The 26,000-nt window shown below is 38.0% G+C and overlaps 1 protein-coding gene across 6 annotated transcripts in view; it reads right to left on the bottom strand.

The window, feature by feature from the left end:
• The window catches only part of LOC126163154 (protein CLEC16A homolog), a 212,618-nt gene that overhangs the window by 131,802 nt on the left and 54,816 nt on the right, over positions 1 to 26,000 (bottom strand). For all 6 annotated transcript variants that reach the window (XR_007535169.1, XR_007535168.1, XM_049920088.1 and 3 more), the window contains exons 8-10: positions 19,381 to 19,528; positions 19,187 to 19,300; positions 6,710 to 6,940 (exon numbers count right to left, since the gene is read on the bottom strand). Coding sequence is in view for 4 of the 6 variants with exons in the window: in XM_049920088.1 (XP_049776045.1) it covers positions 6,710 to 6,940; positions 19,187 to 19,300; positions 19,381 to 19,528 (493 nt within the window). In the remaining 2 variants the exon portion in view is untranslated. The remainder of the gene's footprint in view (positions 1 to 6,709; positions 6,941 to 19,186; positions 19,301 to 19,380; positions 19,529 to 26,000) is intronic.

The raw sequence follows: 26,000 nt of genomic DNA, 5'->3' as shown, positions 1-26,000 counted from the left end.
TTCTCTACATTCCTCTTCCAGTGCTCTCTGTTCCTGGCTTTTGTAGTCCATTCTCTTTTACTCAGGCCCATTGCCACTGCACCCTCGTCGATGTCATCCACCCATCTGGTTTGTGGCCTTCATCGCTTCCTTCTCACCCCATGGCTCCAGAGAATGCTACTTTAGGTAGTCATTCCTCCTCCATCATAATTAGATGTCCGGCCTACATCAGTCTCCTCCTCTACATCCCTTGACTAATATCGGCCTGTTGATATAGCTCCTTCAGTTCCTGGTTTTTAAGCATCCTCCACTCCTGTTTTTCTGGGACTCTCTTGCGTCCAAAAATTTTCCTTCATATTTTCCTTTCAAAAACTATTTTTTTTTATCTGCTTTTCTAAATGTGAAGCTTTCTGACCCATATAGAGCTACTGGCAGAGCTACACTCTGATTTGGCCTAAGTTTGAAGCTTCTGGAAACAGCTCTACTTGATAACACATCTCGTAGGTCAAAATAAGCTTTATTCGCTGCTGCTATCCTCGCTTTAATTTCAATTTCCATTTTATTCTGTTCACTGATATTGTTCCCAAATATTTAAAGGTGTCTACTCTTTTAAAAGTGAGATTATCAGCTGTCCGTGGGCTGTCATCATTGGGTGCCTTGCTCACAACCATGTACTCTGTTTTCTTCTCATTAATTTCTAATCCTGCTTTCCTTGCAATGTTTCTTTAGGAACTTGTCATGAGTTGTTGTTGTTCTTTGTTTCCACTTATTAGGATAATATCATCTGCATAAGCAAAACGATGTATTTTATTTCTACCCATATTAACTCCAACTGGTTTTACTTTTTGGAGCTCTCTATCTATCTTTTCTAAAACCAGATAGAAAAGTATTGGAGCTAAAGCATAGGCCTGTTCTGACTTCAAACTTCTTTGACACTAATGAGTAGGTCTTTACTTTGCAATAGGTTTCCTCCAAGCACATCTGTACTAGGCATATTAACCTTCCAGGAAATTGAAACTCTTTGAGAAACCTGGTTATAGTGCTCCTGTGTATGCTGTCATAAGCTTTTTTGAAGTCAACAAATACCACGTGGATGTCAGCGTTATGTTCCCATGCTTTCTCAGTTACTGTCAGAGTGTAAAGAGGTGATCACTAGTTGACCTGTCTTCCTACAACCACATTGATAGTCACCTATAATTTCTTCAGCTAGTGGTATCACTCTCTTACTCTATAATTATCACAATCCAGAGGGTAATTATTTTTTTAAATGTGGCAGATTATGGCCATTTTCCAGTCGTCACGTATTTTCTCATATTCCCACACTTTCCTTATCAACTTCACAATTCTTTTTACCAATTCTGGCCCTCCATTCTTTATTACTTCACCCACAATTTTATCTTCACCTGAAGCTTTCTTTTTTTTTTTAATTTTTAATTATTCCCTGTATTTCTTCTTCACTGGGTGCCCGCCCCAATAGCCGAGTGGTCAGTTTGACGGATTGCCATCCTACGGGCCCAGGTTCAATTTCCGGCTGGATCGGGGATTTTCTCTGCTCAGGGACTGGGTGTTGTGCTGTCTTCATCATCAGTGCACAGGTCGCCCAATGTGGCGTTGAATGTAATGAGACCTGCACCAAGGTGGCTGGACCTGCCCCGCAAGGGGCCTCCCGGCCAATGATGTCAAACACTCATTTCCATTTTTCTTCACTGGGTGGCTCTACTCTGATGTCTACTGTGTCAGGCATGTCACATAAGAGAAGTTCAGTGGGGTCTTTGCAGTTTAGTAAATTAGTGAAGTAGTCTACCCAATGCTGTTCTACTTCAGCATCACTTGTGAGGATTTTTCTTTGTGAGTCTTTAATAAATGTGTCTCTCTTTTTATATTTTTGTGTTACTTTCTTTACTTTTTGGTACATCTGTCTTGTCCTGTGATGAATACAACCCTCTTCTGCCTCTTTTATTAGTTCCTTGTAATACTTCCGTTTCTCCTGCCTTAGTATAGTAGCTGTTTCCTTTCTTATTCCAGTGTACTTGTCTCCGAGATTGTGGTCTCTCAGACATAGAATTACATTTTGAAATTTGTTCCACGTTTTTAATAATATATAAAATACATTTCATATTGTTCTTGATTGTAGCGTTGCTCAAAGCAAAGCTGCAATGACAAATCATGCCTCCCCTGGCAAAACCAACTCCTCTACAAGCAGCAAAGAAATAATGCATTGCTAATAGTAATTTTTGTTGCAAGCATTCCTTTCTAAGAAGAAGTAATGTTTATACGCCCTGAAAGTGATACTTTTTCCAGATGGCGTAATGTTTCAAAATACTGTGTTGCACACACAACAGAAAAGGAAGAAGCGTTGCAAGTACGCTCTGATCTCTGAATATTTGTCGATCTTCAATAATAACTTTAATACAATTAACAAAACATAAAATTATTTCCAAAAACTCTTAACATAAAAGAATGTTACATATTCTGAAAGTACCTATTTCCAACCTTGTAAGGAACCACGATAAATTTCAATGTATTCAACGAACCACCTGCTGTTATGGTCCATATAAACCAAGAGTAGTTGTCTCACGAACATTATATAGCATATAATGTCATTTTTTACACACTTGAGAAAGGAACGTTGTCAGTAGGTACAGTCAGATATCCTTATTAGTCCCACAGGTTTTCATAGCTACAAGTTACTGCATGAAGGGGAAGGGAGGTGTGAAGGTACAGCTTCAAACGATATTGAAAACTTCACATTTTGCACAAATCATAATGTACAAGACAAATGAACTGAAATGAGAATAAATGTCCTCCAAGCATAGTACATGGTGCCAGCTCTCAAAAGGGTTATAAGTGCTTATTTCCTTCAATTTTTAATATAGACATTTATACATTAATTTTCTTTTCTGTCCCTTTACATTCATGATTAAGAAGAATCAAATTACAGCAACATGGGGAGAAAACTGGATGTAAACAACCTCACAGGTGCAATTTAGAAATATGTCTGTTTTTGAAATCATACAATCTATGTTCAGAATGATTTCATAGCTGTCTACTTACCTGTGGAATGAAAATGACTGAAAACAAACATAGCTGCTATAATCATCAGCTGTCACCAATCATAGTCAGTGATACGAACGGCTGTTGATTCATAAAGAGGAGCAGCAATGGCTTTGTTCAGAGAAGCTGTTTCTCTCCTGACATACATACAAATTTATAAAATAATCTAGAAGCAATTTACATAATTATAAGCATGAGTAGATTAGTGTTCATCATTATCTGTTGTTAGCATCTTTACAGGTGTGTCCTGCAGTGACTGTTTCTGCCTATTAATGTATTACATGAATCTCTCCACATTGCTGAAGGCCCTCCTCCATAATGTTTACAGGACACAATGTGTGACTAGCAGAATGAGGGAATAGTAAAAACTGTAAAATAGTTCTGTACAAGGGAGTGAAGCTGTAATCAATGAAAGAAACAAAGCTACACATGGATAAGGAAATTTCTTTGTCCACAGGTTGTTCAACATCACTAATCTATAAAACAACAGTGAACTTTCCACGTTATGCTGGTACTGAAAGCAACGATAGAAAGTGAAAATGTGAGAGAAAGTAATACTAATAGAAATATTATGGATTTATCTAATAATATCTCGAAACTGATTTAATTTGAAATTAATTTGCTGACTGTGAAATCCTTGACATCAGCTGTATTAGATATGTGTCTACTATCCAAGACATGTATGGAAATCTGTGCCAACTTGAACTGGCCCAGGACTCGAACCCAAATTTCCTGGACCGAACCAGGATTCGAACCTAGATTTCCTACTTATTGTGAGTGGTCACCTTAACCACTCTGGCTATCTGTGCAGACTCCCCAGATCGACCCAAATTCCCTATGTCACACTATCTACATTCTTACATGCACTAATTTTGTCACTTAATGCTCACAAATTTACTTGGATTTCCACAACAGGGAGCTTGCATGGACAGTAAAAAAGAGATTGAGGTGACCATTTAAGCGGAAAATCTGGGTTCGAGTCCCAACCTGGCACAAATTTTCACAGGTCACTATTGGATAGTAGATGAAACCTAATACAGCTGATGTCAAGGAATTCACAGTCTACAAATTAATTTCAAAGTATTTCATACAGCTGTGGATCATCAACAGTGATGTGCTTTCAGTCATGCATGTAACTAAAAAACAATGTTGCACTTTCCTAGACACTCAACAGATATACATTTTCACTGTCTGCCTGTGTACTATGCAGCTATATTCAATGAAATAGTGTTTGGTTTTGTTTTCTTGTTCAGCATTTAGAAATGAACAGGAACTGTGCTGCTTGTGTGCAGAAATTAAGTGAACTGGCCTCTGTCCAGAAACAGCTAGAAGTTGCGCTGGCCACAGTTAACACACACTTCAGCAACCCCAATGTCACTGCCGACAGTTACTAAATGCACTGGGTACAAGTGGCTGCAAACAAGAGCTCATGTCAGCATGAATTATGCTTGCCATTCTGAGGCCACACTCAGTTCCTTTAGGTGGTTGGCTGAATTGGTGAAGACAGCTAGCCTCACCCACAGGGTGGAAACATGGCTCTCTACTTACAGCATCATACCCAGAAACGACAATGGTCAACTGTTTTGGACCTGAGTGGAACATCTAAGACCAGAGACTTTAGACTGTTCTGCATTGATCTCAGATGTGCATTTCTAAACCTCCGCTATTGAGTGGAGAACTATACGGTCCCTCTGAGGAACTTCTACTTTGGGACAGTAATGAGTTGCCTACCGAAAATGGAGAGACGGCAGCTACTTTACTCTCAGAGCAGAACTTTTGTCCCTGCAGAGCGAAAAAATAAAATGTTAATATGCCATTAGTAAATTGCAAGAGCGCCCTTGTTGAGGTTCCTGAATTAGCATCACTTATTAAAGGTAATAACCCCCACATAGCATTAGCAACAGAAAGCTGGCTGAAACCAGAAGTGGATAACAATGCAATTATAAATTCTGATTAGAGTATATATGAAACATACAGACTAAATGCCAATGGTAGTGGTGCTTTTATCACACAAAAACCTCCGTATCTGGTGAGGTTATAAAAGAATCTGAATGTGAAATAATCTGTCTAAAGGTAACTGTCAAAGGTAGGTCAACCAAGGCAATCAAATGCTTTTACAGACCCCCTGCTTCAGAAGCGTAGTGATAGAACACTTCAGAGAAAGCTAGGAGAGTACTGGGAGTAAGTTTCCCAAACATTCCATTGTATTTGGGAGGCGAGAGGGGGAGGGGGGAGGAGGAAGTAGAGATAACTCCAATTTGACAGCTATAGAATGGGAGAGTTGCAATTAAAAGTAGTGCAAGAAATATGAATTTGTGAGAAATTGTTCTGAATATCTTATCTGAAATACTTCAAGCACATAGAGAATCAATCTCTGAAGGTAATGGCTTAGACCTCCCAGTTAATACTACACACAAGCTTTGCATGTGGACATTAGTTATCACAAGGCTTTCACAGTATAACTGAATACAGCTGTCACAAATAATGTTAAAAATGGTGGGAAAATATTTTTCTTTAATAAGCGTAACAATTGTAATAATTGTAAAGTAAGTATCTAAGTAGTCAGCTCTGATGACAAAGATATGGAACAAAAAGAACAGAATTCAGAAATACTGTACAATACTCCTTAGATGAGTATGTGCTAAGCAAGACTGTGAGGGACGGCAAAGGCCCATCATGTTACAACACCTGTGTTAGAAAGTTGCTACAAAAGCAAAGAGAGCTTTGTCTTGGATTTAAGATAAGTCAAAATCTAAACAGTTTTCAATGTTGCTGGGCAACAGTCACACAATAATTTTTGAATGGCTGCATCGTTGTCTATTTAATTATGACCCAGGTTTCGGCCTTTTATGCCATTTTCAAATGACTAGGTTTATGTCATTAACATATACTGCAGGACATTGAGCTCAAAACTGGCCAAAAATTAAGAAAAATATTGGCTCCCCACAAAATGCCAGATGTAAAATCATCATATTGTAAAAAGTTCAGTAAATAATAGAGGGAGCACATCATATTTAGTAAAAACAGGTATACTTTGGTATATAAAACATGAACAAATGTCCTCGAGTCATAATGATACTACCATTACGGAGGCCAAGAAATAAATACAGTAAGCAGATTCAGAAGGACGTAGGTTACAGTAGTTACTCGGATATGAATGTGCAGGATAGAGCAACATGGAGAGCTGCATCAAACCAGTCTTTGGACTGAACTCCAGAACAACAACAACAACCTTTCTTTAAATTTCAAATAAGTATTGTCGACAGTAAATTCCATCATATTTTTCACGTAGTTTGCGGGATTACCCACATATTATCCAGTGACATAAACCAAAAATACCATGTTTCGACTTGTGTCGCTTTTCTTGCCACACTTCCACCTTATACATGACAGCTGCTAGATGGCAACCTGTCCTAGAGTCTGTCGAAAACCTGCACAGGCATTCATGCAGTTTCTATTTTTATGATGTATTAATCATAAAATTTATCTTTACAGCACTCTATGATGCATCCACAGACAATGTACTTCACAAATACTGTGAAACTGATTATATAGTATGTTATTTCAAACAAGTAATCAAACACAGTGCAATACTTAAGAAAGCTCCACATACTGTACTGAATATACACTATTTAAACTGTAAGTGAGATTAAGTAATACAGCAAAAGTTTCTCACCTTGATTGTGGCCCAATGCATACAGCAAACAAAGTGCAAACAGAGCAGAATAATCATTTTCTGAACACTGCAGGGTGTTGAAAATCATTTCCAAAAATGGTTTGTTGCTAAGTGTTTGAGACTGCTGTGGCAGCACTGGGGTCACAGTTATGCTATCAGATACCGCTGTTGGTGGTGGTGGTGCTGCTGCTGTTGCCGCCGCCACCACTGTCACTGGTGGATTTGATGTTTCTGTAATAATATTTCAGTGAATTACAAACTAAAAACAAAGACTTGAACATCATTACATACCGTGTAGTATTTTTAAAACCACTTTTCTTCCAATGGCCACAGGAAGTTACCAACATTCACATAAATGAATAGTTTCTATGTTTGGTTAATGTTGCACTTTCTCTAGATCATGGACATCGACCTAGTTCTGCCAAGGCTGCCAGTTCCAGTATCAATGCAGCCTGCTCCCTGAATTTCCTCACCACCTCAGCCTCCAGTTTCAGTTCCTCTACAATTGTCCAGCGAAAAAAGCTTCGCCATGGAACTGGCCACAGGGCCCACTGAAAGCAACCACGCACTACCACCTTGCTTCCTTCCCTACACTGGTCTGGGCAGTTTCGGTTCTACAAGCTGATTCAAATGGAAACAGGAAGGATCTCATAACTCTCGCGCACCCATCCTAACGCAGGCCACCACACAGGGTAGACAAGGTAAATATCAAGCCATACACTAAGAACTCAAAGGAATTAACTTTGAACTAATGTTCCAGAGCAGCCACAATATTTCTTATCCCACACGTATCCATACCTGCATGTGTTACTGGACCTACAATTTCTGGTGCAGCTAAACCTGCATTAGCATGACTACGTCCAGACTGAACAATTCACATTACCTCTCTCCCTAACCACTGTAGATGGCAGCGAAGTCTTGTATCCGAGGGCAGTGGCTGATTGACCGACTACACGATAAGTACACATAACAACACTAATGTTTGTTTGTATTATAAGATTAATAACAAGTATGTGTACTTTATGGTTTTCCACAGGTAAAATTGGCATAATAATTGCATAATTAATTATGCAGTTATATTATTTATCATTGATGAAAGAAGGCAAGTTAATTAGTACAGAATTTTCTGCTGCATCACATATTCTAAGTTACACAGATGCACGATACTTTCCAATAAGAAATATCATAATTAACAGAAATTATTTAATTGGATAGATAAAACAAGTGGCAGCAGTACACACACATAAAAAACAGTTGTAACTGGCAAGCTTTCTGAGCCAGTGGTTCCTTCTTCAGGCAGAAGTTCTTGAAGGGGGAAGGAAGGGGGGTGAAGGCAAAGCACTGGAGTGATCTAGGAAAAGGGGTAGATTTCAGGAAAGTCACCCAGAACCAACAGGTCAGGGGAGACTTACCATATGGGGTCTGCAAGAGAGGCGCTCTGCATCGCGGTGTAGCTTGCTCGCCAGGTTTCGAGAGGGTGCATTTCTGGATGAGGTATCGAATATATTGCTTCCCCCTACTTATACCTCCTGAGGAGATCACGAATGTAAAATTAGGGAGATTCGAGCACGCACAGAGGCTTTCAGACAGTCGTTCTTCCCGCGAACCATACGCGACTGGAACAGGAAAGGGAGGTAATGACACTGGCACGTAAAGTGCCCTCCGCCACACACCGTTGGGTGGCTTGCGGAGTATAAATGTAGATGTAGATGTAGGTGAGAAGGAAAGAATTTTTTTATCAATCCAATTAAATAGTTTTGTGAATAATTGATTGTTTTTGTTGTTATAATTAACAGAAAGATAAGACAGGAAAGATTTATAATACATTTTCTTGTCTAATCCAGGTGAAGGTTGTTATATATTATTTTTAGGGCAGCTAAAGATCATTACGGATGCGGTATGCCTCATTTTACCAGAAACAAAGCTGGGCAAAAAAAAATTTATTTTATTTATTTATTTTGTGTATTTTAGTTATATGATTATATTTACTTCAATGACTGACAGGAGCAAATTTAGCTTTTTTTTTTTTTTTTTTTGTTTATTTGTTTGTAAATGAAAGAGATGCAAAAGTTTTACTTATTTATATAACTTAAAGAATGTTATTAGATGTTCGTTCATTTTCATCTGTTCTAGCAGAAAACTGAACATTAAATATAATTGCTGTTTAAGAAGCAGAGCATAAGCCTAATGTTGTACAAATTACTCACAGGTGCTAAAGCATTGCTGTGTTTCAAATCTGATATTCATTATTGAAACTGGCTATTAAAGTAAGTGATGGTACAAACACATTTAGTTATATTTGTTACTTCATTAATTATTCATGTCATTTTTTGATAACTAATGAAGGTTTTATACCTGTATTAACTTTCATTCAACGCTCAGTTATAGCTAATGGAGACATTTTAGATTACTTGATCTGATGTAAACACATTTTCCTAGAGACATATCCATTCTCAATTTTATCTTCCATAAGGATATTCTGATATATTTGCCAGCTGATATGCAGCAAGGGAAGTCACCTCACATTCAGAGTTAAGACTCTTCGACTGTCAAAATATTATCAGTAAATTGTCAAAGTATTTGCAACCAAGTTCCTAAATTTACTGTTCTCACCCTCAAATTATTCTCGGAAGTGGGAGCTGGCTACAACCCGAAATGGAAATATCCGAGATAGTTAACCAGTCATGGAACATATACTGGAGAGAGAGATTAGAGGACACAACAGTGAAGTTATATGGCTGCATATAATAGGTCTAGGTGAAACCAAGTTAATTGTTGGAGGTTTTTAATGGCCACCCATTTTGGCTGCGCCAGTTGTAGAGACATTCAAAGAAAATCTACACTCATTAGTGCACAAATACCCAGATTATGCAATATTAGTTGGAGGAAACTTTAACCTGCCGAGTATAGACTGGGACATCTATGGATTCAGTGCACGGGGTACAAAGAGTCATGCAAAGCACTTTTGAACATGCGTTCTGAAAACTGTCTTGAGCAGCTAGTTCAACAGACCACACACAATGGAAATATCTTAGACTTTGTAGCTGCAAATAGGCCAGACCTTATCGACAATTTCAATATAGAAACATGGATTAGTGATCTTGCTGTCATTATAGTAACTATGGTTACGAAAGTTATAATTCAGTTAAAAAGGTTAGAAGAGTATCTCTGCTAGAAAGAGCAGATAAGAAGTTATTAGTATCTCTTATTGCTAACCGGTTTACGGCTTACAAGGCCATTTTCAGACCGAAAACCGATTAGCAATAAAAGTAATATTGAAGAACAAAAGCAAACTGGTGCTTTTCATTTATTATTATAATGTTGTTCTACCAAGAACCGACGGAAGATTCTGTTAATATTAGTATCTCTCTTAGACAGTGAACTGACATCACTTAGTTCCAGTAAGGTGGACATACAGAAATTATGAGCAAAGTTTAAGCAGATTGTAAACTTCGTGCATCTATGAAAAGATCTATACATGAAATATACAACTACTAACGTCGCTATAGTCACTTGTTGACTAGTGGTTCAAATGGCTCTGAGCACTATGGGACTCAACTGCTGTGGTCATAAGTCCCTGTTGACTAGTCTGGTGTGGCAACTGAAGGCAGCAAAACAAGAGGACATTTTAAATTTCGCATTCAGGAAATCATTCACACACAAGAATCATACAAACATACTATCATTTGACCACTGAACTGACTCCCATACGGACGACACAGTAATATGCATCCCTGGCACACACAAACAACTGAAAGAGTTGGAAACAAATGTCACCACGTCAGGTTGGAATCCCAATTCGTTTTTACAATGAGTATTCTAAGGCAATGGCCCATACTTAGCTTGCATTTATCGTGACTCTGTTGTCCAGCTTGAAGTCCCAAGCAACTGGGAAAATCACAGGTGAATGCTGTACATAAGAAGAGTACAGGAACGGACCCACAAAAGTATAGACCAATATTGTTAACATCAGTTTGCTACAGAATTCTTGAATATATTCTGAGTTTGAAAATAATAAATTCTCTTGAGACAGAATCTTACATCCACGAATCAGCATGGTTTTAGAAAGCATAGCTCTTGTGAAACTCAGCTTGCCCTTTTCTCTTACGATATGCTGTGAACCATGGATGAAGTTCTACAGACAGATTCCATATTTCTAGATTTCTGGACAGTATTTGACATGGGGCCCCATTGCAGGCTGATAAAGAAGGTACAAGCACATGGAATGAGTTCACAGATATTGAGTGATTCAAAGACTCGTAAGTTATAGAACCCAATATGTTGTCCTAGACTATGGCAAGTGATCATTTAAGACGAGGGTATCATCAAGACTGCCACAGGGAAGTGTGATATAATATCTCTATATAGAGAAATGATTTGGAGGGTAGGGTGGGCAGCAATCTGCTGCTGTTTGCTGGTGATGCTGTGGTATAAGGGAAGGAGTTGAAGTTGAGTGACTGTAGGAGGACGCAAGATGAATCAGACAAAATTTCCAGTTGGTGTCAGAATGGCAAGGAAAAATAAACCCATAATGTAGTAGTGTCCCTCCTGACACAGTCGTGTCATTTAAATATCTGGACATAATATTGCAAAAAGCTATACGAGCTGGAATGAGCATGTGACGATTGTGAATGGTTGACTTTGGTTTATTGGGAGAATTCTGGGAAAGGGTAGTTCATCTGCAAAGGAGATCGCAGATATGACACCAGCACGACCTATTCTTGAGTACTTCTTGAACTTTTGGGATCCTTACCAGCCATTCAGTGGAATGCTAGACTTGATGCTGGTATGTTCGAACAACACACATGTGTCATGGACATGCTTCCAGAACTCAAATGGGAATTCCTGGTGAGAAGACAACATCCTTTTCGAGGAACATTATTCACAAAATTTAGAGAACCAGCATCTGAAGATGACTGTTGAACAATTCTACTGCCTTCATCATACATTGCGCCTTCATCATAAAAAAGATAAGATATGAGAAATTAGGGCTCATAAAGAGGCATGCAGACAGCCATTTTTCCCCTCACTCTATCTGTGAGTGGAGCAGGAAGGGAGAAGCTCAGTAGTGGTATGGGGTACCCTCTGCCACATGACATACAGTGGATTGTGGAGTATCTATGCAGATGTAAATGTAGACAGAAGCTGAAGCAATGAATGAAAATTTGTGTCAAGGCCAGGAATTGAATCAGAGTCTCCTGCATACTAGGCAGATCTGATATCCAATACACCACACTGACATTTTGGCTAACACAGCTGAACAGAATGCCCTCGTCCAATCCCCTCCCTAACATAAACTTCAATTCACACTGCAGCCCATCTTGTTTCCCCCTTTCCTATCCATAGCAAAAATAAAATTGAGACTGAATATGTCTCAAGGAAAGTAAATGTATTTCCATCAAAACAGTAGATCACCTATGCCTGAGGTACACGGAGGATTTCCCCATTATGTACAAAGCTGAGGTGCAACTCCAATATCGGAGAGCTTCGGCAATACTGACAATTTGAAAAGGGGAAACACCACAATGAGCTGAGGTATGAACTAAAGTTTGTGTTAGAGAGGGGACTGGACTAGTGTATTCTGTACAGCTCTGTTAGCCACAATGCTAGGATGTGTAGTGGGTGGCACATTTCACCTAGGAAGCAGGAGACCTGGGTTCAAGTCCCAGGTTTGGCACAAAATTTACTTCATTATGTCAGCTTCTGTCCTTATTTAAATTTTAGATTATGTTACAAACAAAGTGAATCATGCATTCAACTCTAATGAATCAGCTGGGATGAGTGAGTTAAACATTATCATTGGAGCAGCGGCAGTAATACCACAGTAGTACAAAAATTGGAGCATGTCACACAGTAAATACACTATATTATGCAATATGAATATGTTAAAGAAATCAAAGTCCTCAGGAGAATCTGCTACCTTTGCAGATTATGCAGACTGACTACCACTAGGTTCATAGTTGGTATGGAAATCTGTCTTTGGGGATCTGTCTTCTTTATTTCTTCGATCCTCTCACACTCATTCTTAATTTTATTTTTCTTACTTCTACAACTGGAGTATCTATTCTATTATTCCGTTTTACTCATTCAAATTATTCTATCACTGGAGCCCTTTTTTCCACAGATCACATCATTGTTTTTACAACCTATAAAAGTTAACAGACACAGATGATGTATTTAGAAGCAATAAATAAGTTAGGCTCATCACAAAACAGGGAGAAGAATGTTGTGGAGTAAATGCACTACAAGTGAAGAAAGATGTGATGGACAAGCATATAATTAAAGGCAAAGCTTGAGTCCAGAGAGAAAATTGTCCTGCAGCTGTATATCTCTAGAAAAGCACACGAATTTTATCAATAAAAAATAAAGTAACAAACTTAGGAAGAATACAGTAAGAGTAGGCATTTTATTAGATTTTTCTAATATGTAACTTACAACATGGCAAGGAAAAGCAGGCAAGAGATATAAAAGAAGTTAGGAATAACAGAAGGAGGAAGTGTTCTCCAAAATAGTTGAAGCATAATAGACTTACATTCACATTCTTTACATGTTGAATTTCCAGAAATCTGAGATCTGAAGTTGTAAAGAGGTTGTAGTTTACAATGTAAGCATGTCACTCCTTATGGCAATGATGGAAGTAAATATTCTTTATCTCGACAAATTTGAGAAAATTTATGCTCTTATAATTAATGATGCATAGGCACAAAAGGACTGTTACATATGAGCAACCAGGATATACTGTATTTACTCGAATCTAAGCCGCACCTGAAAAATAATACTCGAAATCAAGGAAAAAAATTTTTCCCGAATCTAAGCTGCACCTGAAATTTGAGACTCAAAATTCAAGAGGAGAGAAAAGTTTTAGACTGCACCTCCAAATCGAAACAAAGTTGGTCCATTGTAACAAGAGACAATTTAGGTCGAATGGATGAAGATACAGCTACAGTAGTTTGGTTTGAGTCATAGGCTTAACAGGTAAGCTTTACCAAATAGCCATTGCTATGTTCAGGCGCTCTGCCCGTATTTATACGGGTACCCTACCCTTCCTTTTTCATGTCCTTTATCTGGTTTGAATCGATTGCTTGTTTTGCTTTGATCTGATAAGTGACATTCTCTTTGTTATAGGTGTCTACGTCACACGAAGCTCAAAATACACGATTGTACTGTGTCATGCATTGTTTGTCAAATTCTGATAATGAGCGTTTACGACCTGTCGCCGCTCACAGCATGGTTTGCTTTTGTGCGCGCTACTGCGGCTTATAATTAAAAAAAAAAAAAAAAAAGTCTCATAAGCAAAACAACGGCAAGAGACTGCTATTTGTTGTTACTAACACTGCTGCTTTCTTTGATAATGATCAACAAGAACCAGATAATAAACTACGTATGATAGAGGATGTTCTGAACGAGAGTTAAGCGAAAATTTTTCTCCGTTTGAAAATCTTTGCAGACGCCTCTTTAGTACATTACATTCTGCACAGAAATTAGTAATCTTAGATTTAAAAATCTAGCCAGTTGCCGTGCTTCATTTCTGACTATCACTATTCAGAATAAGAATAATATGAATATAAACATGACATGATATGTATATTCTTCCGCATTTGCTGTTGTCTCCCTCTAGTTTCATAGTTTATTAGGCAGGCAGGATTTAAATGAGATAGCAGCAAACACGAAAGAATACATGGCATAATGTTTACGTTCTTCCACCTTTTCTTTTAATTTATTTACTGACACAGAGATTCTGGCGCCAGTATTTATCTTTGTGCCTGCAAAGTATGCCTGTGTAGCACTACATATATTCAACAGCAGAAGTTAGTTGTAGCACCTACCAGCATTTTTCAGAACTTCCGCTTACTTTGCACTCGATTCTAAGCTGCAGGCAGTTTTTTGGATTACAAAAACCGGAAAAAAAGTGCGGCTTAGATTCGAGTAAATACGGTAGTCGGGATACATGCACCTACTATCTTTTATATTCTTCACAACAAAAAGGGAAATAATGTACATGGGAATTCCATACAAATAAGGCAAAAATATGTAAAAGGGAAAAATTATTTGCTAGAATATAGGATGTGACTGTGGATCCCAAAAACTCAAGTAGTACTCAAGAATGGGTTGCACTAGTGTCCTATATGCAGACTGCTTTGTAGATGAACTTCACTTTCCTAAAATTTTCCCAATAAACCAAAGTTAACCATTCACCTCCCTTACCACAATCCTGACATGCTCATTCCATTTCATAATGCTTTGCAATGTCATGCCCAGTTTTTAAATGACATGACTATGTCATGCAGGATAATACTAATGCTGTACCCAAACATTATGGATTTGTTTTTTTCTACTCATCTGCATTAATGTACATGCTTTTAGATTTAGATCTAGCTGCCATTCCATCACTTCAACTAGAAATTATGTCTAAGTTATCTCAGATTATATACTACAGTCACTCATCTTCAACACCTTGCCATACACCACCGCATCATCAGCAAACAATTGCAAGCTGCTGCCTACCCTGTTCACAAGATCATTTATGTATATAGAAAATAACAGTAGTTCTATCACACTTCCCTGGGTCATTCCTGACAATACCCTTGCTTCTGACAATTGCTCGCCGCTGAGGAAAACATACAAATTTCTTTTACTTAAGATGTACCTGAAAAGTAATTTTATTTTCCTTAGGAATACCACTTCCTGCTGTCTCATCTGATAAGACATTTTTTCTAGTGCCTGGGCCCACCATTTCTTGAATGACACAGAAACATCCCCACACACAGTTCTTTTTCAAAAGTTCACAGTATTTTTCCACTGGATATATTCTGTCAATTCTCCTGTTGAACCATTTTAATAGCCTTCTCACAGGGAAGAAAGGAATATCCTAAAACATGGAAATAGCGGGTTATAGTTTTCAATATATCGTTATCAAATATATTAAGCTGAAAATGCACCAGTGTATGATTTCTATTTTGCACAGGACATGTGTCACTGAACAGTATCAGATGCTGCAATCTTGCTCTTTAATATTTTTTTGAATGTAGTCCAACAAAAAGCTACAAATTTCATCAGTTCTCTCGGCAACTCCTTCATGGTAAACATATGGTGCTGCATGGCCGACAAGACAATCAACAGTTAGCGCTACCGTGTCCCAGAGGATGTACATGTGACTCATCTGCACAGCGCATGGAATTACAATCCAGCTATCAGTTTAAAAAAAATCAAATTTTGTTACATATGCTCTTCAGTTCAATTTATTATGACTGCTTGTCACTATGCCAGTTAAACACATGAGAAATAATGTACCAATTACTGAATATCACCAAACATACATGGCACTATAAACTTATCTTGAATATTATCCATGTCAACTTAAATTCAAGATGTTTAAAGAACACAGTAACTGCAAAGTATATTATTGAAGGAGGTCGTGCTGTAAAAATTCAATGCTTAGGTTTCCAAATTTATTTACTCATTCTTTAGTGTCAGTTGTTTCACATCCACCTACAGAAACTAAGTACATATTTAGATTTACCACACAACAGTTAATAGAAGTTATGCGTATCACTCCATACCAATACTTTCTTCTCAGAGGTGTGTGAAAAGTCAATAATGTCAACATCCATTTTAAGTTTCAGTTCCTGTTTGATGGGACAAATTATTGTGTTCCAACTAAGTGTTTCAAAGAGCAATACACACATATGGAGGGAGAGCATCTGGAATTCTATTTGCTACTATCTATCTATCTATCTATCTATATCCGAATCCCGCTCCAGCTACTGCCGGGTCTGGGTGCTGACGAGTCCTCTCCATTTGGCTCGGTCCTCCCACCACTTTTCTTCCTCCACTTGCTGCCAGGTCACACCTCTCCTTTCAACAGATATTCTCACTCCCATTTTCCACCGTGTTCTTGGGCGCCCTCTAGGTCGTTTCCCATCCATCTTTAGTTCTTCCATAATTTTGGGGAGTCTCTGCCCATGCATCCTCTTAACATGCCCATACCATCTTAATCTCTTTCTTTCAATTTCTTCTCTCATACTTTCTTGTTTGAGGTCCTTTCTAATCTCTACATTCCTTACTCTGTCCATTCTTGTTTTTCCCTTAACTGCTCTGAGAAATTTATTTCCCCTGCTTGCAGTCTGCTCCAGTCCCTTTCTTTCATTGTCCATGTTTCTCCACCATAGGTGACAATAGGGAAGTAATAATTCTTATACGTCAGGAGTTTTGCTCTTTCTGAAACTTCATTATTCCAAATCAGATGTTTTATTGTTTGGTAGAAATTGCCTCCCTTCTGTAACCTCCTATTAATTTCGTTAGTTATTCTTCCATCCCTAGATATTTCACTCCCTAAATAAGTGAAACTTTCTACCACTTTGAGGGGTTCTCCATTCAAGGTAATATTTCCATTGATTCCTTTCTCTCTTCCAAATACCATTACTTCACTCTTATCTTTATTTATTCTTAATCCATACCTTTTCATTATTTCCTTCCACGCATCAAGCTGTAACTGTACATCTACTTCTTTATCACCCCATATTACCATATCATCTGCAAAAATCATCTTTTTGTCTTTTTCTTTTACTATATCTTTAACTGCCCTATCCATTCCCTCCATCACAACATTAAAAAGCGCAGGAGATAGAATACTTCCTTGCTTAAGTCCTTGTCTTATTTCGAAGTATTCAGAGTTCCCCAATGGTGTTCTAATTCTACAATTGTGGCCTCTGTACATTGTCTTTATAACATTAATGTATCCATCTTCTATATCTATCTTCTTCAGTTCTTCCCAGAGTCTTTCCCTGTCAACTGAGTCATATGCCTTTTCTATGTCTATAAAAACCATTATCACCCTTTTGTTATACTCCCAACTTTTTTCCATCAGTTGACGGATAGAAAATATCAGGTTGATTGTGCTCCTTCCTTTCCTAAACCCATGCTGTTCTTTACTCAGCTCCTTTTCTATCTTTTCGCTTATTCGATTTAGTAAAATTCTTTCAAAAATCTTGGCTGTATGACTCATGAGGGTTATTCCTCTGTAGTTTTTACAAAGTCTTTTATTGCCTTTCTTGAAGATGGGAACAATGTCTCCTGTTCTCCAGTCGCCAGGTATTTTACTATTTCTCCACACGCTTGATAGTACTCTATACAGCCACTGCATTCCCACTGGACCTGCTGCTCTTATCATGTCCACTGATACTTCATCAGGTCCTGGGGCTTTCCCCCCATTCATCTTCTTCACAGCTTTTTCCATTTCTTCCTGTGTAATTTGTCCTAATTCTGCTTCCCAACTTCTCTCAATTTCTCCATTATTTGTTGTTTCCTCATGTACCTGGTCCTCAGCGTTTAACAGCTTCTTAAAATGTTCTTTCCAGAGATCTTTTATATTCCCTGGATCTTCAATAATGGTACCGTCCTCTGTTTCCATCTTTACTGGTACTTCAGAAGCTTTCCTTTTATTTTTCATCATTTTATAGAACATTTTCTTATTGCTCTTCACATCTTCTTCAAGTTTTTTTGTAAACTCTTCCCATGCCTTTTTCTTTGCTGTTTCCACTATTTCTTTGCACTTCTTCTTTTCCTCTATATATCTTTTATGGTCTTCGTCATTTTTAGTTTTCCACCATTTTCTCCATGCTCCATTTTTTCTTCTAACTGCTTGGATTGTGGTATCATCCCACCAACTTGTCTGTCTTATTTTTTCCTTTCCAGATGTTCTGCCACATACTTTTTGTGCTGCTTCGACTAAAGTGTCTTTGAATAAACTCCATTCTTTTTCTACATCGCAGAAAACTTCTTTTGGAAATTTTTGTGTTATTAATTCTCTGTACTTCTCAGCACATTCACTCTCCTTCAATTTCCAATCCCGTATCCTCGTCACTTTCTTCTGTTTTCTATTTTTCACACACTGATTCATTTTCCATTGTCCCACCAGTAATCTATGGTCTCCATCAGCACTCACACTTGGAATTACCTTCACATTTGTTACTTTCTCTCCCCATTCCCTATCTACTAGAATATAATCAATTACACTCTTCGTTCTTCCATCCCAACTGTATCTGGTGATAACATGACTTTCTCTCTTCATAAACCAGCTGTTTGCTATTTTCATTCCATTCCTCTGGCACAAATCCAGGAGTCTTTCCCCTTCTTCATTTCTACCTCCATATCCAAATATAATATAATATAATATAATTAAATTAGCACCTCATGTACACAAGTGTGAAAACATCCTAAACTGGTAACAGTTAATAAAATAGATTTGAAAAGCTAAACAATGACTTGACCTGTAGCAGACAGATGTATGGCATGTAAACATAAGTAACACATTAATAAACTTTATGTCAGTGGTTGCCTTTCTTCATTTTAATTTATTAGTTCCACCTTAAAATTCTTTATGGTAGTAAATAGTGACTGATTAGTGCAAATCTTTCCTCATCAACTAAATTGAAGTGCAGTTATTCTAAAAAAACATTTAATGTTGCTGTTCCTTACCTAGTGCCAAGCGCTCTTTTTCTTCATCTGTTATGTTGACATTAAAGTCAGTAGAATCATCATCAGGATACTCACTCAATGTATTGTCATTGCTCTCTTGATTTTCTGTAGTTTCTGAAAACAAGGTTTTACGTTCTTAAAATATATACATCTACAAACAAAGTATTGACAATATAGATCGGAATACTGCCTACTTTTTTCAAGACAGGAATTTGTTCCCAATACAGCATCAGTACCAGGCGATGCATCACTTTCCTTTGTAATATCAAGTGCGCTTGTTTCCAAAGATTTTTCCAGTGTCTCTGTTGGTGGAACAAACCCAGGTTTTATCGTTCCAGTGACCTGTCTCCAGATGAAAACAAAAATTAGTTGGAAACAATATATGGTTGAAGAGAAGGTGTGCAAAATTATTTCTTACTTGTTCCCCAATCAATTCCGAGTAGCCCTGTAAATGAGAGTCAATTACTGTTGACATGAAACATGAAATACAATAAAGTCATGAAGAGGATCGACTGCTACTAGAAGATGTCAAGTCGCAGACAGGCACAACATAAAGACTGCGATACATTTTAGCTTTCAGCCAAAAAGGAGAAGTAGTCCGAGCTTTTTAGTACCGTATTTACTCGAATGTAAACCGCACTCGAATCTAAGCCGCACCTGAAAAATGAGACTCGAAATCAAGCAAAAAAAAATTTCCCGAATCTAAGCCGCACCCAAAATTTGAGACTCGAAATTCAAGGGGTGAGAAAAGTTTTAGACCACACCTCCACATCGAAACAAAGTTGCTCCATTGTAATATGAGACAAAATTTGGGTCGAATGAATGACGATACAGCTACAGTAGTTTGGTTCGAGTCGTAAGCTTAGCAGTTAAGCTTTACCAGGTAACCATTGCTATGCGTCAGGCGCTTCGTCCGTATTTATATGGGTACCCTTCCTTTTTCACATGCTTCGTCTGGTTTGAATTGATTGCTTATTTTTCTTTGATCTGATAAGCGCCGTTCTCTTTGTTATAGGTGTTTACGTCACTCTAAGCTGAAAATGCATTACTGTACTGTGTCATGCACTGTTTGTCGCATTCTGATAATGAGTGTTTACGGCCTGTCGCCGCTCGCGGCACGGCTTGCTTTTGTGCGCGCTACCGCCGCTTAAAAAAAAAAAAAAAGAAAATAGGAATAGTGTCATTAGCGAAACAATGGCAAGAAACTGCTATTTTGTTGTTACTTACATTGCTGCTTTCTTTGATACTGATCAACAAGAACCAAATAATATACTGCGTATGATAGAATTCTGAACGAGAGTTTAGCGAAAATTTTTCTCCGTTTGAAAATCTTTGCAGTTGCCTCTTTAGTACATAACATTCTGCACAGAAATTAGAGCCATCTTAGATTTAAAAATCTAGTCAATTTCCGTGCTTCATTTCTGACTGCATCACTATTAGGCATAAGAATAATACGAATATAAACATGACAGGATATGTATATTCTTCCGCGTTTGCTGTTGTCTCACTCTAGTTTCGTAGTTTGTTAGGCAGACACGATTTAAATGAGACAGCAGCAAACACGAAACAATACATGGCAAAATGTTTATATCTGTATTATTCTTATGGTGAAGAGAATACTGCACGTGATTCACAGTTCATAAAAGTTCCTATTAGCAACCATCTCTTCTCACAGGCAGGAAAAAATTCAGAACGTAGAGTTGGCCATATTGTCAAATATCCCAAACAGTCTTGCCAGTCGGATTTTCGTAGTACATTGAAATGTTGCTACATTCGAAGATGAACAATACGGAATTTGTATTTACTTCGTTGGATAATGTATGAAAATGCAGTTGTCGAAACTCTGGGCGGAAGAGAAAATCTCGTCTTCCACCTTTTTTTAAATTTATTTACTGACGCAGAGGTTTTGGCGCCAGTATTTATCTTTGTGCCTGCAAAGCATGCCTGTGTAGCGCTACATATATTCGTCGGCAAAAGTTAGTTGTGGCAGCACCTACCAACATTTTTCAGAACTTCCGCTTGCTTTGCACTCGATTCTAAGCCGCAGTTGGTTTTTGGATTACAAAAAGCGGAAAAAAGTGCGGCTTAGATTCAAGTAAATACGGTATTTATGGTCATGAAGAAATAAAAAGGTGAGCATAATATTCAGTAATTATAGCTCATGAGCAAATCTGTCATCTAAATTGAGGAACATTGCAAATGTCCCCAATAAGGTCTTAGTTCCTCTGTGCTGGAGCTGGGTGGAAAGCTTAAAAGAGAAGCTCTGTTGATTTTTTTATATTAGAGGCTGTCACAAGGCTGCCCCATAGGGTGTGGGTATTGATGGGTGCCCCACAACTCACTAGCAGGCAGGCACAGCTAATACAGCTACCCACCAGATGGTCCTACCACAGACATTAAGCGAATGCACAAACCATTTGGGCAATCCCGCTTGGAGGTATTCGGCCAGTGTAGGAGAATCATACAAGCTATACCCCAGCAGGCTTACTGCCTCCACTTCATCTGCTTGCCCACTCCTGACCATCTGTTCCAGGGTTGCCCAGCTGCCCACCAACAGGTACATGAACTGGAACAGCCTAACCTACACTATCTGGTCAATTTTAGGGTGCCCTTGAAATGTACAAGCATACACAACACATAGGTAGCTAATAGGGCAGCTTAATACCAATGTCACGAATGTGAGGGACCTTTAATTCAATCAGAAAGACCCATATTAGCATCCCGTACACACTTAAATGAAGTACAACCCAAAGTCAGCAGTGGGTCAAGAGCGGATGGGAATATATGCCCTAGTAAGTCAGAAACAGAAAAATGTACACCTGGCATTAGTCAACCGCAGGAATGTTCAAGGTAACATCCCTGAGTTATCTCCCACTTATTAAAGCAAGTAACACACATACATGAAGATCTGCATATTATCATGAAAATTCCAGTAATGTATATTACAATTTACTATAAACTGGAAGACAAAAATATTTAGAACATGAGGTAAACACAAAGATCACTGCAACCTTTTTGCAAAGGATTTCCAAACATTACTTGATCACATGGTTAGATAAATTATTTATGAGGGAAACCAATTCTATGGCAACAAGCAAGCCCAAAACTTTCAATTCACTGACCATACAAACAAGAATAGTCACCACAAGCTTACTGAAGCATCACTGATTTCTGGCGCTGAAGGAAAATACTTCCTTGAAGTAAAATATTTTTGGTTCATAAGTGTGTCAGGAAATGATTACAAATTGCCTAGACAGCCAGCATCAATGACTGAGCTCTTGCAAGAACAATATGGAGGACCCACAGTATTTTAAACAAAGTGCTAGATTTGTCTGTGCAGTGAAAGATAGTAGGCTAAATGATGGAAAGAAACCATCTTTGTTCAATAACAATATCAGAAAATTACTACAAAAGCAGAGATAACTGCATAGCAGATTCAAAAGAAACCAAAAGTCCTTACTGGCAAAGAAAAGCTGGAAAAGTCAAAGAAAAAATAAGAATGCCTGTTTGAGACATATTTGATTAAGATTACGGTTTAATGCCCCTTTGACAGCCAAGTCACATTAAGCACAAGCTCAGATATGGGCATGGATGAAGAATGAAATTGGCTATGTCCTTTTTAAAGCAAATCAACTGTTACAACGGCAACAAAATGGAATGAAATAAAATAGAGGCCAAAGTACTAAATTTTGCCTTTCGAAATTGCTTCACTTAAGAAGATAACAACATGGTTTCCATTTTTTATTATCAAATGGATAGGGCAATAAGAGATGTCGAAACCTATATTACTACATGGCTAACCGGAGCATGGTCTCCTGGTCCCAGCTGCAGGATGCCTATCTAATGGCTTCAGGGGAAACAAAAATTTGATTTTCAATAAATAGTTTAATTATTGATCAAATTGGAAATGCTGTCATAACCTATTTATTAAGAGGTGCAACATTGTGTTACGGTGTCACAGTAAGACATGTATTACAGTGAGAGACTGTGCATACACCTTGAGGCAGAACAACTCATTAATTTTAAAGCTTTTCTAAAAAAATTTTCTCACTCACTTGTTAACATCAAGTATTTAACACAATAACTCATCTGTAACATAATCATGTTTAAAGCTGTTTTGTACGAGAGAGTTGGGTCCTTAACACTTTTGAAATGTGTGACATAGCTTCTACAGCAGGCAGATTTACTCTGAAAAAAAGAGCCAGCTTTGTAAATGTATCCCAACATTTGCTTTACTTCTGTTATCTACATAAAGGTATTCAGTGAAGCCTGTACTACCACAATAAAAATACAACTTGAAGCACCTGTAACTCTTATTGGCAGGAATGTTACTTGCTTTGCGGCATGCTGATTCTTCTTATTGCTTCACACAATGCCTCAGAAGGCCATACACAAAGCAAAGGGCCTCAGTAGTTGTCTGTGTTGTCAGCGTCACTTGATGAACAAATTTCTAGTTTAAAAAGCAGTAACGGTAAGCTATTTGTTTTGTCACATATTTTCTGTAAGTGTACATATTGTCTACTGTACACAAGGAAGCTAATTTTTAAGATATGTGCTATAGAAAAAGAAGGCATCTGTGATGATGCAAGCCCTAATGATGAAGCTGCTGATGTTGATACTGCATCAAAGATCCCTCTGCCTCAACTTGGTAATCTGCCTGCTTTGACTGGGCAGTGGACAGATAATGACACTACCGTTCCACAGCTTCCAATTTTTGAAGAATCAAGTGGAATTCAAATTGACTAGTACACTCGCATGTTTGAGTATTTTACCTACTTCTTTTATAAAGAACTGCTGAAGATGGTAAAATGAGAGACAAATCGCCATTCTAGAACATATATTGACAAACTAAATGCAACAGGGAACCTCAAGCCACATTTTGTTTGGCTTGAGTCAAGTATTGTGAAACTCTGTGGACTGTAGAAGTTTTTTGGTGTTGTTTTACAAAAGTGCCTCATTAGAAAACCGAAAATGACCAAATACTGGTCTGCAGACCTGCTTCACAGGACAGTGTTTATCATGAGACCATTTTTTGCCAATTCTGCAAATGTTACATCTCGTAGATAATGTGACTAATTTTTAAAAAATCAAGAAGTACATGATCCTATTCATCAGGTGCGACCCATCTTTGACATATTCGTGACAAAAAGTGAAGGTGCGAACAAAAAAGGAGATGATCTCACTATAGATGAAGAAATCTGCCCATTTCACAACAGACTTATTTCAAAGTCTACATGAAAATTAAGTGTAACAAACATGGCATGAATTGTTTCACATTTTGAAAAGAGAAATATGTTCTGGTAGTCAGGTAAACGCTAATAATACCATTCTGCAGGTAGTAAACAGACTGTGAGAAAGTTTCTATGGTAAAGGCCATACTCTACACACAGGTCATTTTTACATTAGTACTGATCTACTCCCATCATTTATGGAGCAACAAAACCAGAGCAGTGATTACAGTATTGAGATATAGAAAAGGGCTAGCTAAAGATCAAGTAGCACAGAGACAGAAAAAAAATGAACTTTATTTTCATAGATGAGACCTGCTATTTGTGAAGTGTCAAAACACTAGGGAAGTACTTATTTTGACAACAAAACATAAAATGACGGCAACTAACGTCAATGTCAAAACGAAGTTGGGAATCACAGAGAAGATTAAACCTAATTGTACTTTGAATTACAACAAAAACAAGGCTAGTGTCAACCCTTCTGAGAGAATGTCAATAAAGTGGTGGAATAAAGTTTCTTTTCACCTTTTCATAATGATAGTTGTAAATTAAATTTACAACAGGCAAAAAGGAATACAAACGTCTCAAAAATGAGATCGACAGGAAGTGCAAAATGGCTAAGCAGGGATGGCTAGAGGACAAATGTAAGGATGTAGAGGCTTATCTCACTAGGGGTAAAATAGATACTACCTACAGGAAAATTAAAGAGACCTTTGGAGAAAGGAGAACCACTTGTATGAATATCAAGAGCTTTGATGGAAACCCAGTTCTAAGCAAAGAAGGGAAAGCAGAAAGGTGGAAGGAGTATATAGAGGGTCTATACAAGGACGACGTACTTGAGGACAATATTATGGAAATGAAAGAGGATGTAGATGAAGATGAATGGGAGATATGATACTGCGTAAAGAGTTTGACAGAGCACTGAAAGACCTGAGTCGAAACAAGGCCCCCGGAGTAGACAACATACCATTAGAACTACTGACAGCCTTGGGAGAGCCAGTCCCAACAAAACTCTACCATCTGGTGAGCAAGATGTATGAGACAGGTGAAATACCCTCAGACTTCAAGAAGAATATAATAATTCCAATCCCAAAGAAAGCAGGTGTTGACAGATGTGAAAATTACCGAACTATCAGTTTAATAAGTCACAGCTGCAAAATACTAACGTGAATTCTTTACAGACGAATGGAAAAACTGATAGAAGCCGACCTCAGGGGAGATCAGTTTGGATTCCGTAGAAATGTTGGAACACGTGAGGCAATACTGACCCTACGACTTATCTTAAAAGAAAGATTAAGAAAAGGTAAACCTACGTTTCTAGCATTTGTCGGCTTGGAGAAAGCTTTTGACAATGTCGATTGGAATACTCTCTTTCAAATTCTGAAGGTGGCAGGGGTAAAATACAGGGAGCGAAAGGCTATTTACAATTTGTACAGAAAGCAGATGGCAGTTATAAGAGTCGAGGGGCATGAAAGGGAAGCAGTGGTTGGGAAGGGAGTGAGACAGGGTTGTAGCCTATCCCCGATGTTATTCAATCTGTATATTGAGCAAGCAATAAAGGAAACAAAAGAAAAGTTCAGAGTAGG

This window comes from Schistocerca cancellata, chromosome 2, assembly GCF_023864275.1.
Source record: "Schistocerca cancellata isolate TAMUIC-IGC-003103 chromosome 2, iqSchCanc2.1, whole genome shotgun sequence".
NCBI lineage: Eukaryota > Metazoa > Arthropoda > Insecta > Orthoptera > Acrididae > Schistocerca > Schistocerca cancellata.
The sequence above is the reverse complement of the archived record's forward strand: the minus strand, read 5'-3'. Positions and strand labels throughout refer to the sequence as shown.